Source organism: Lepisma saccharinum, chromosome 15 (genome assembly GCF_977018435.1).
Source record: "Lepisma saccharinum chromosome 15, izLepSacc3.1, whole genome shotgun sequence".
Taxonomy (NCBI): Eukaryota; Metazoa; Arthropoda; class Insecta; order Zygentoma; family Lepismatidae; genus Lepisma; species Lepisma saccharinum.
The window spans coordinates 14593703-14606647 of record NC_139243.1 but is presented as its reverse complement, the minus strand read 5'-3'; the positions used below and the strand labels follow the sequence as shown (position 1 = coordinate 14606647).

General features: G+C 36.0%; 1 protein-coding gene across 1 annotated transcript in view; it reads left to right on the top strand.

The window, feature by feature from the left end:
- Window positions 1-12726, top strand: part of LOC145999125 (uncharacterized) — a 77868-nt gene extending 65142 nt beyond the window's left edge. The window contains exons 4-5 of the mRNA XM_083136062.1: window positions 5996-6579; window positions 12707-12726. Coding sequence (XP_082992188.1) covers window positions 5996-6579; window positions 12707-12726 — 604 coding nt within the window. The remainder of the gene's footprint in view (window positions 1-5995; window positions 6580-12706) is intronic.
- Window positions 12727-12945: the final 219 nt, after the last annotated feature.

Below are 12945 nucleotides of genomic sequence, written 5' to 3'. Positions count from 1 at the left end.
ATGTTGGCAACGATATATCGTGTACATAAATTAGGTGTGGCTCAGTGTTCATCTAACCCACCCTCGATTTCGCAAGGATCTTTTTTTTCTTATGAAGATTATGTGTTGCTAAGTGTGAAGAAAGAAATTCTGGAGCGCGGAAAGTAATTTTTGGATTTCTACCTGCTACGAAACTTATATATTTTTTTAATATTTACATTCCTTACCTACATAACGTTCATACGATTTTCCAGGGCTTCCATCATAGCTGTGCATCATGGATTCACGTCACAGGCGCACATCTACATATTCTCTTTTTCTTCTTATGATTGACTTGTGGAATGGGATAATTTGCAATATGTTATTGTGATGTATTGGCGGGTGGAATGGGATAATTTGTGATATGTTATTGTGATGTATTAACGAGTTGAACATTTCAGACATTACAATTGATATGTGATCCTCAGCATGTGTAAATACGTTATCTTGTGGAACATAGTGCACATTTTTTTTTTCTTTGCAACTGCAGACCGTAAAAGGGAGGGTTGTATTTTCTGAATGACTTGCAGGATGGGATAATTTGAGACTTCTTATTTTTATGATGGAATGGAAGAAGAGGGTAGTATTCTGTGGAAAAGGACAAGATACGACTTACTTCTCTTTTGGACTTTGAAATTACCTTCGACCCACAATTCAGTGACTGGCCTTGGAAGAAAGAGGTAAGTTACCTTCTGAGGTTAAATTTTAGCCTTAACTTTTTTGTACCTTCATGTGTCAGTGCGGAAAATAGTGCTGGGGCAGGTGCTAGCCCAGTTTCTAACATTCCTTCCAAAAGAACTTTATAGAGACAGGCGTTGCCGCAATAGCGGTAGCAGGTTAATTACCCCAGGGGCGGTGCCCGGAATGGGTGGGAAATTTTGACAGCAATTTTCATAACATTTAGTACGCGTGCTTCTAAACTAACATGACCGCAAGTAAACTTCCACCTCACAACTATATCTCAACTATAAACAGCTGTACAGTACTAAATACTTCTTTCCGCGCTCCAGAATTTCTTTCTTCACACTTAGCAACACACAATCTTCATAGGAAAAAAAAATCCTTGCGAAATCAAGGGTGGGGTAGATGACCACGGACCCCTAGGTCTGCCATATAAAATGAGGTCTGGCGCATGGCACCAGTCGGCATGCGACAGGTGCCTCGAATGCATATACTCTTATTCCTTTTTTTGGCCACCTTATCATGCATAGATGTGGGCGGTGCTTACATATATTACACATCGATATATTATACAACAATTTATGTTGCGCACGGATTATGACAGTTTTGCAGGCCAACAAAATATCAAGGAAAAATAGGAAAAATCATAAATTGTCAAGTTTCTTCTTCTTTTTTTTCCTATCTCGTGGGTGGGATGGGCTCGAATGTTACATGTGTGGAATTTGTGTTCCATAACTATTCGAATAACATACCATTCATGGCTCTGTGTTGATTTGGAGGGACACACGATGCACAAGGGAATCTTTGCGATTTCCTTTAAATCCCTGGCGAGTGGAAGGTGGTTCATGGAAGTTGTGACAAAATGGTAGGTGCTGGACAATTTTTGGTGTTATTTTCAAATTCACCGTACCAAAGCACAGGTTGAATTATGAAAAAAGTTTTTTCACTGTTTGCCTGTATCTGTGGATGCCATATTCCGCATCACACTATAACTTTTTGTGCACCTTGAATCATTTCTAATTTAGTCTAATGTTGATTGATGTTGATCCAGTGCCATGTGTTGTGGGGATTGTCCTCCCCATCCAAAGTTTGCTGTGTTCTGTATCATCCTTACTCATATCATGTATCATTTGCAGTTTATGATTATGCCATTTGCGTTGTAACCGACACATGGAAATTTATCTTGGGTCCCCTTATTGTGCCAAGTGATCATTGTTAGTTTTTTCACAAGCACTTCCAAAACTATGGTTTAGAGTGCTGCATCGAGGCTTTTTTCCTCGATCGTCTAATAGTTTGCACGGATGATGCTAGATGGCTTACGGAATCGACTGTTTCTTCGCTCGAGCGAATAATGCTCGAACAAGCAAGCCATTGGTATGCACTCGAAGCCCAATAGTTCACTTACAACCATCATTTGTCTGTAGTGGTGAGCCTTCAAAAATGCTTCGTGAAATGAAAGACGCATTGAAATTGAAACTAATGTGATCATAGTCATCATCTTCAATTTAAAGTGTAATTTAGTCTATCTTACCAATACATAGCAATATATGAAAATGAATAGATGATCATGAGTTACTCTTTGTGTATCCGAATGTATCAGAATATATTGGTTTATATATGTTGAAGAATTCTGTAAGTAACAAAATACAATACATTTCAAAAATTTCAATTCTTGAGAAATCAGCATTTAATTTTGCTGGTTGATGTGAACTGGCAGAACCTTCAAAGTATGTTGTGTTTTCTTTTTTTTTTGCACTTTGTGTGTAATAACCTGGTTTTTTATAATAAAACACTATATATATCTGTGTTACAGTATTTATTTTATTATGAATACTTTGGAAGTTTGGTGTTGAAATGCACACCTAAGTATTCATCAAAGTGAAAACCCTTTTAAAGCCCACATTAAAGGTTCCATATACACTCCTTACAAAAAGTTTTGGAATATTGTTATATTAGGCATTAGGTGAAGGCACAGCCTTGGAATGCTACAATACATGTTATCTGTGTCTGCTGGATGTTCTTGTGTTTTTACCAACGTATGCCACTTTGCCTATCATCTATTTCCTAATATAACAATATTCCAAACTGGTGCTTAATATAACAATATTGCAATTTTTTCTGACGAGTGTATTATGTGCATATGAGATTTCACCTAAATGAAAATCCTTTTAACACTAGAACTGCAGGCTTTTTTTATAACTAGAACCGCGACAGCGGTCAAATTGACAGCCATGGAAAAAGTGGGTTATATTTATAGATTTATTTGTTAATTTTTTTTAATTGTTTCAGTTCACTTCTTTAATTTCACAGAAATGAATACATGAACTCATTCTTGTTTTCACAAACATGAATATAAATAAAAATTAAAATTATTTCATGCAATAACAATAAACTTATTTGTTTGGCATCATCTGCAATGCAATTGGTGCAGTATTTTTTAACAATTTTTACACATTTTCCACATACTGCTTTTCACACTTCTCACATAAGTCTCCTGTCTTGTTTCTGCATTTGGATGTTTGGCACTGTCGATGCTGTCATTTTCCTGGAGGCTCATAGGACACAATCTGTAGATTTGGCTGTGGGATTCAGTTGCTTCCTTCTCGGAGTTCTCCAGAAAGTTTCTTCAGGACCAAGAGACGACCAAAATTTTCGCCAGTTGTACTCTTGTACAAAATATATGCACTGAGAGTGGCTAGGTCCAAAATGTTGTAGAATACATGAAGTGGCCATCTTCGCGATGCTTCCTTTACGGAAAATTTACGAGCCATCTGATCGAATACATCTACACCAAACTTTTGCTGTTGTAAAAGCTGACAGTTTCACCACCACAAATACACATGTTTGAATGCATGGAACTGAGAATTAGAACGTTTCTGTTTCTTTTTCTTTGGTACACAGTGAGTGTGCTGTCAGAGTGTCTACTCAGAAGAACTGTAGAATACTGTTCTACAAGAGATGAATTTACCTGCTGAGCACTTCTTTTCTTGAACGTCTTATTGCTCCTACCAAGGTAGTGTTCTTAGCTTTCAGGGTTTCAGCAAGTTTCCATGACGTAAAGAAATTATCGGTTGTGACATTTCTTCCTTTTCCAACAAAGGGTTCCATCAAGCGAAGTACAACATATTCTGCAACAGGCTGATCTGCTGTGCGATCTTCATCTTTACCCAAATAAGGGAAACCACTTATCAGGTACTTACTGTCAACATCAACTGCAAGCCAGAATTGAATGCGGAACTTCTCTGGTTTATTTGCCATGTATTGCAAAAATCTACACCTAACTTTTGTAGGAAATAGCTGTTCATCTATAGTGATGTATGCCCCTGGTATGTAATTTCTGCCACAATTTTTAATGAAACAATTCCATATTTTGGACACATGCGCAAACTTGTCACTTTTTATGCGCTCGGACCTTGTTGTTTTATGATCAAAGTGCAGATATCACATTATTTCATGAAATCTGTCCCTAGCCATGGTTTCACAAAAAAAATGGTGGTGCCCATGTGCTGTCCCACAAACTGTCTAATTCAAGAGTTTTCTCACAATGTGTTCCGCTATCATACAAAATTGCGATAAATGAATCAAATTCCTGTAATGTAACAGACCTGTCATTTCCTCCAGTTTGACGATGAGCTTCTTCTTCAGTGCAGGATTTTATGTGACGAAGGATCACAAAAAGATGCCATGCACTTAAAATCTTTCCTTCAGGGATATTTCATTTAGCAAATCCTGACAGGCCAGGCTTTTCTTGTAAAACATTATGTGCTGTACATCTTCCAGGAACATTTACATTGTCATCAATTACAGTCCATTCGCTTCCATTTTTAGAACTCTATTTCATTCCAGATAGAAAAGGAGACTCACCTGGAGACACTGGTTTTTCTTTTTGCTCCCCGTTGCACTGTAGAAAGAGGTGCTGCTTCGTTTTCATCTTTTGACGAATGGTTGGATTGTTCTAGTGGAACGAAATCGGGATACTCTTCACTTTCACCTCCATGGGAATTGTCAGCATCCATGTCCTGAATTGAGTCTAAATACCTTGATATATCTTCAGCTAATAGTCCACGTTCAGCCATTTTTAGAGCACAATAATCACTCACGTGTGCAAGAAACAAATATCAAGAAAACACAACAAACAAAGACAGTGCTTGCCAAGTTTCGCAACTCCCTATTTAGTTCAAACAAAGAGACTGAACATTCACCTGTAACCTGCTGCCACCTAGTGATAAATCTAATAAATGACACACCAGGTAGCAGTAACTTGAAGGCGAATTTTGTAATACATCTCCCGAAAGGAGGTTTCCATTTTTCTGTTTACCTATGCATAAAAAATGGAAGGCCAATTTGATCGCCTCCACGTTTGGAGGTATTTTGATGAAAAGCTACATAATAAATTTATTCTTTAAAATTCTTAAATCAAAAATATATTCTCAACGTAAAAAGAACAAAAGTCAAGGAATTTCAGATGATTTGAATAGATATTAATGTCTTAACAGCAATTTGAAATTCAACAGCGGTCAAAATGACCGCTTCCATGTTCTAGTGTTAAATATTTAACTTGAAACATAGATTTTACTCTTGAAGAAACATAGATTTCACTAATGAAGAAACTTAATATGGATTTGAGAATTCAGAGCAAAGGATAATTCAAGTGAAAAAAGTGTGACCTAATACAAGAGGAAAGAACAGCATGATACCAAAATGATCAATTTTATCTTACTGTTGAGACTCCTGGTCAAAAGTAGATATCGATGTAATAAATCTTGTTTACCCTGTAACAGAAAGAAGAAGAGAAAAAATGAGTGAATTTAAATGTGAGAGGGAATGACAACATATTGTCACACTATTGATATGCACAGAGCTTTATGGCCAACCTAATGAAAATTACATCAAAAATATAGATATTTTTTTTACTAAACTGTTTAGAAAATATTATGTATTAATTCTTGAAGGGATAATATACATTAAATTAGGCACACACAGGAGATGTACTACGTAGAACTTTAAGCGAGAAATGCAGGCTTGGCTGAATTCCATGGAAGCGAAACCAGTCTCGCTCGATAGCTCAGTGGTAGTGCAATGGCATGGAATGCCAGGGACATGGGTTTGAGTCCTGGCTGAGCCTGCATTTTTCACTGAAAGTTCTAGATAATAATATACATGTATGTATCTTTTCATGAGTGCATCACAATGAACAGTCTATTCTACTCTTCTTTCTTTTCATTGATTTGCACATGTCAGTCATTCTCATTACTTAATCACAAAGTGAAACTACATTTGTACCATATTTTTTCAGCTACCTGATCAAGAACTATGTGGAAGAACAGCTACAAGATGTCCCAAGGTCAGTTCCACATTTGCCAGTGTCTGCAGGAAACTTAAGAGAACAAGAGCAGCCAAAAGAAATTACAGAATGTATCAGTAGAGAAGAGAAACGTGAGGCTGAACCTGCACCAAAAACAGGTGCTAGCAAGGCACATGTTGCTGGTTCCAAGCCTAATAACAGGAGAAAGCAATGTATAGCCCCCATTTCCAACAACACTTTCTCTGACAAAGGAGATCTGATAACCCGTGAAGCTGAGTGTAATACATATATGAGTGTCCACACAAAAGAGAAACCTTTTAATTGTTCAATTTGCAACAAAAATTTTGCCCGTAAAGATCATTTAAATGAGCATGTAAAGGTTCACACTAAAGAAAAGCCTTTCAGTTGTTCAATTTGCAACAAAAGTTTTGCCCGTAAAGTTTATCTTAATGAGCATATAATGAATCACACTTTAGAGAAACCTTTCAAATGTTCAATTTGCAGTAAGTCTTTTACCCGTAAAGTGTGTCTTAATTATCATGTAAGGGTTCACACTCAAGAGAAGCCATTCAAATGTTCAATTTGCAATAAATATTTTACCTATAAAAAGTTGCTTAATTTACATATGAATGTTCATTCAAAAGAGAAGCCTTTCAGTTGTTCAATTTGCAACAAAGATTTTGCCCGTAAAGATTATCTTAATAGGCATGTGAGGGTTCACACTGGAGAGAAGCCTTTCAATTGTTCAATTTGCAGTAAGTCTTTTACCCATAAAGTTTATCTTAATGAGCATATAATGAATCACACTTTAGAGAAACCTTTCAAATGTTCAATTTGCAGTAAGTCTTTTACCCGTAAAGTGTATCTTAATTATCATGTAAGGGTTCACACTCAAGAGAAGCCATTCAAATGTTCAATTTGCAATAAATATTTTACCTATAAAAAGTTGCTTAATTTACATATGAATGTTCATTCAAAAGAGAAGCCTTTCAGTTGTTCAATTTGCAACAAATATTTTGCCCGTAAAGATTATCTTAATAGGCATGTGAGGGTTCACACTGGAGAGAAGCCTTTCAATTGTTCAATTTGCAATAAATATTTTGCCTACAGAAGCAATCTTAGTGTACATATAAATCTTCACTGAAATGAGAAGCCTTTTAATTGTTCAATTTACAACAAAGGTTTTGCTCCTAAGGGCCAACTTAATGCGCAAGTGAGCATTCACACTAAGGAGAAGCTTTTCCATAGTTCAACTTGCCGAGGTGTTATGTCTGGAGGTGTACACTTAATGTACACATGAAGCTTGACAGTCAAGAGTAATATTTTAAATGTTCAATTTGCAACAAAGGTTTTGGGAACTAAAAGATGTGTTACTTCGCATATGTGCATTCATGCTAAAGAGAATCCTTTTAATTGTTCAATTTGTAACAAATGTTTTGGCTGGAAAAATAAATAATAGTAGGCATACAAGGATGTTTCATACCAAAGAGAAACTGAATTTGTGTCAAGATTTTCCTGTAAACATATCTTCAGAGTACGTATGGGAACACACACATGGAACAGAAATATATTAGTTGCTTAATTTGCATCCACGTACACATACGTAATGCAATAGAATCAGCAGCTAAAGAAAGTATAGGATACCATAAACCGAGAAAAAGTAAGCCATGGTTTGATAATGAATGTCATAATCTAATAGAAATAAGAAATCAGGATAGACTTAGGTGGTTAAATAACTCTGATGATACAAATCTAAGCAATTATAATAGAATAAAGCGAGAAGTTAACTGCACATTTAGAAGTAAAAAAAGAGATTACTTGAAAAGCAAAATTAACGAAATTGAAACAAACAGCAAAAATAAAAATATCAGAGATTTATATAAAGGTGTAAATGAATTTAGAAAAGGGTGGCAACCTAAAGTAAACTTGATAAAAGATAAAGACGGTGATTTTCTAGCTGACCCAAGCAATATTCTAAATAGATGGAAGAACTACTTTAATGACCTTTTAAATGTCCATGTAGGAGATAAATCAGAAGTAAATGAAGTCTACACAGCAGAACCTTTAGTTCCAGAACCTAACTTGACTGAAGTTAAAGATGCTATTAAAAGGCTAAAGAATAACAAAGCACCTGGCATTGATTTAATACCAGCTGAGTTAATTAAATATGGTGGAAATTCATTAATATGTCAAATTCATAAATTAATTTGTTTAATATGGAATAAAGAAGAAATCCCTCAACAGTGGAAAGAATCCATAATTGTTCCTGTGTTTAAAAAAGGTGATAAAATGAACTGCAGTAATTACCGTGGAATTTCTCTACTCTCAACAACATACAAAATATTGTCTAACATTCTTTTAACAAGACTAACCCCATATGCTAATGAAATTATAGGTGATTATCAATGTGGATTTAAACGTAACAGATCAACTACAGATCAAATTTTTCACATCAGACAGACACTTGAAAAAAAGTGGGAATATAATCAAAATGTCCATCAGCTATTCATTGATTTCAAAAAAGCATATGATTCGGTCAAAAGAGATAAATTATATAATATATTAGTAGAGTTTGGAATACCTAAGAAGCTTGTTAGTATGATAAAAATATGCACCAGTGAAACAGAAAGTAAAATTCGTGTGGGTAATAATGTGTCTGACAAATTTACAATTCATGATGGGTTAAAACAAGGAGATGCATTATCTCCATTGCTCTTTAATTTTGCCTTAGAATATGCTGTTAGGAAGGTAAAAGAAACTAAAGAAGGACTAAAATTAAACGGCGTGACTCAGTTGTTAGCATATGCAGATGATGTAGACTTACTGGGGGATGATGTGAATACAATTAAAAATAATGCTAAAATATTTTTCAAAACTGCTAAAGAGATAGGTTTGGAAGTTAACAAAGAGAAAACTAAATATATGCTTACAGGCCGAAACCAAGTGTTAGGTAATAATCAAAATCTAATTATTGATAACAACTCGTTTGAACCAGTTTCCAAATTCAAATACTTAGGAGTAATATTAACAAATGAAAATTATATTAAAGAGGAAATAAAAAGTAGACTTAATTCAGGAAATGCATGTTACTTCTCTCTTCATAAACTTTTGACTTCTCGTTTAATATCTAAGAAACTAAAAGTTAAAATATACAAAACAGTAATTTTGCCTGTAGTATTATATGGGTGTGAAACTTGGTCCCTTACATTGAAAGAGGAACATAAATTGAGAGTATTTGAAAATAAGATCCTTAGGAAAATATTTGGACGTAAAAGGGATGAGGAGACAGGTGAGTGGAGAAGGTTACATAATTTAGAACTACATAATTTGTACTCGTGTCCAGATATTATTAGAATAATTAAATCAAGAAGACTTAGGTGGGCAGGCCATGTGGCACGAATGGGAGAGGAAAGAGGAGTTTACAGGATTCTTGTTGGGAAACCAGATGGTAAGAGACCTGTAGGAAGGCCAAGACGAAGATGGAGGGACAACGTTGAGATGGACCTAAGGGAAATCGGTAGGGATGGGAAAGAGTATATAGATCTTGCTCAAGATAGGGACAGATGGAAGGCCTGTGTTGCTGCAGCCATGAACCTTCGGGTTTAAGAAGGCTAGAGAGTTTAGTTTAGTTTAGTTTTAATTTGCATCCAATATTTTGTCTGCAAACATAAAGTTATTATGCATGGGAGGAGATTACACACCAGACAGAAGTCATCAAGGAAGTATTTCAAACAGTTATCTGTATTGAATCTTTAGAAATCATACCATCAGTGTTTCTAAATTGATTTCTAAATAGAAATATCTTAACTCTGTGCTCATCTCGCTTGTTTATTATCTTGACATCTGCATTATCAGAACGCAAAATGTTTTTTCGTCTTTGTTCCATTGATTTCAGTGGCCACTTCCACCATGCTCATTGGAACTTGGCTTTACTGTCCTCTATTAATAGAACAAGGAAGAAGAAACTGTTTAGTTGATAAAATGAGTACTAGTTTCTCCGTATTTATTTACTACCACGTCTCATCTCCCAATTGAGAATGTCACCAGTAGTTGAAAGATAATACCAATACTTGATTTTTAACAGACGAACCATTTCTTATGCCCACTCCTTAACCAGGATACCAAACATAGAATGAAACTGTCTTAGCAGGCACTTTCCCCTGTACGTGGGACCATTGTGAATAGGGATTTTTATTAGCCTGAGCTGTGCACATTGTCACCTATGTAAACATGATAATGTTTCAGCAGATTACATAATACAACTTGTTAACCACTGATATAGCACGTAAAAAGATCTTTATCTCACCAGCTGCTGATGCGCTGAGAAAAATAATATTGTAATATTTAATGAACTTAAAATTGATGAATTTAATTTTCATGTTTTGAGTTTTTCCCAGATGTGCTTCTAAATATCAGCATTCCTACAGAACTTTTTTTCGTAAGCTTTGCCAAAACCTTGGTTGTTTCTTCATAGTGACCAGACACACTTTCCCTTTGCATCAATTTGTGGACAAGTTTCACCACTGCACTACAAGCAATTGGCCAGTCACCTCTCAGTTGCTACACCCTCGTAGCGCTGCACTTCACTGGTACAACTTACCTTACTAGCTCAACAGTGCATTCTGGTAACATCCCAGGGTTCGGGCAGAAATACTGCATTCCCTCCCCTTTTATCCGTTTGTGAAGTGCATTGAGGTCCTTGTGGTTGTTCTCCCGATCCTTGTATTCCACAAGTATTGACCTTTTAAAATAAAAAAAACTGTAATATGTTCTAATTAGAGTTTATTAGAATCACTCATGCACGTATATTGCGTAATACAACATAAAAATAAGACAATTTCGTCTGTTTACAAGGTGTAGCGATACTCTGCAATTTATCTATAAACATATATGTATAGGCCTAAGCCTAATTTCCCACTATGCGAAGCACCTCTTTCTCTCCAGCACTTTTCCGAACGAACTCCCAATGGCTCTGTGGAAAAACGTTACTACTATTCCACTAACTCAGTAGTACCAGCCACTATGAATTTTCAATACCAGAAAGTGCATTAAAAAATGTATACGTTTGAACGTCCTCCTACGTGGCAGTGCGGTCTAAGCCGCTGTGCTTTGGAGTCCAACTGTGGGACAGCATACGTTGAGTCTCTGGGTTCTTTGCCTGTGTATAGGACCGGTGGCAACCTGCCATCGTAAGGAAATTGGGGAGCTAGCGCCATTGTCAGTGGTAGTTTGCAGAAACTTTTCCAGGAACCCTCGTACAAAATAAGATTGCAAAAGAATTTACGTGTGTGCACAGAGCTTAATATTGAGTCTGCACTACATAATTTGTGTTTTCTTTCACCGGCACAATCTTCTCTTTTATCTTACATTGAAAGCAAATATGATTCTTAAAGATAAGTGGCTCAACAATCACAGAAAACAATTACAAAAGAAAGAGTTGTCCGTTCTTTGACAACAATAGCCAAACAAGAATAAAAGTTACCATTTAAGCATTGTTACAGTTCCTGCTTGTCCACCAAGATAACAAAAAGAAAAATATTGAAATATTTACAGAAGATTACAGTCGCAAGCTGTATTCATTGTTACAGGTTTTTGCAGAAAATGCACATTCTTGCATCGAAGAGAAATAAACAGATGTTGTTCTTACAGTCAGTTCTTTCTTTCTTGGCATTTAAATGCAAGATTTAGCAGAACAATGAATTCCTTTTGTTCAACAGTGTTGAATAATGAAAATAAGAAAACAACAATTGAATATATAAGTTCACTTGCACTTGAGGATTTCCTTTCTTCAGACAAAATGCATCCATTTGTAAGTTGTCGGGCAAGGGTCACTTGACTTGTGAGATCGCATTGTTTAAGATCCAAAACAATATCAGTGATGAAATTAGACCATAATTGATGATTTCTATGACAATAAGGGTGCAATATAACGTTCCACTCCTTCTAATTGTTCTAATTCTTTGTTAAGTGCAGCACATTTAGCGATGGGAATCAGATAGGGCTTCCTAAATACAGGAATTTGATCAATTAAATTTATTTCACATTCCAGTCCTTTGACCATTCCTGGTCTCTCAAAAAACGTCTGTTGATATTTTAATATTAACTCTAACAATTCAGTCTGTTCTGCAAAACTCATAGTAAGACTTTCATCCACCTTGCACTTCAAATACTCTACACTAGCCATCCACTTGTCATAGTGAATGTGGTGCGCAGCCTTCCTTTGCCCAACCATACCCACGTTAAAAACTATATTCTCAGACAAGGATGATCATTGAGGTTAAGTATCAACTGATTGGATTGAAAGTTCACATTAGCCTTGGAACTCCTAAAAGCATATCTGCCGGAATGTTTTTAATCACAAAAATGTCAACTTAAACTTCCTGTACATCAAATGATATTGTAAGTTTTCCTTTACACACACACATACGTGCTGTTTTCCTGTAAAGTCTGTCAGCCTAACTTGTGGTGCCTTTCCAATTGTCATTTTGCTAAATTTCTGCACTAAATGTTCCCAAATTTCATAATTCAACAAAGATACCTCACTCCCAGTATCAATTACACAAAATACTGGAAGTTCAGCGATGTTACTTTGCACGATAGGAGTGGTGCTATTCGGAGATAAATTTTGAACTTTAAATACGGCACACCATATCACAGCCTTTTCGTTTTTGGTTAAATCAATAGTCGTGGTCACTCCAACAGGTTCCGAATCACTAACGTGAGATAGCTCCTCAACATGCAGCTGATCAATTAAGCAAGGTGAGAGTTTTCTGCAGAATTCCCACCTGCCTGATTCATGTTCCAGTAATAGTTTTGAGTGTCATTTATGGCCTGTTGCTGTTCGGGACTTAACAGTGGCTTGTCGGTGTTGGTTTCAGAATTCACCATGGGATTACGACGGGGAGAATCTGATTTTGACTGCTGGTAGCTCTGTCTGTATC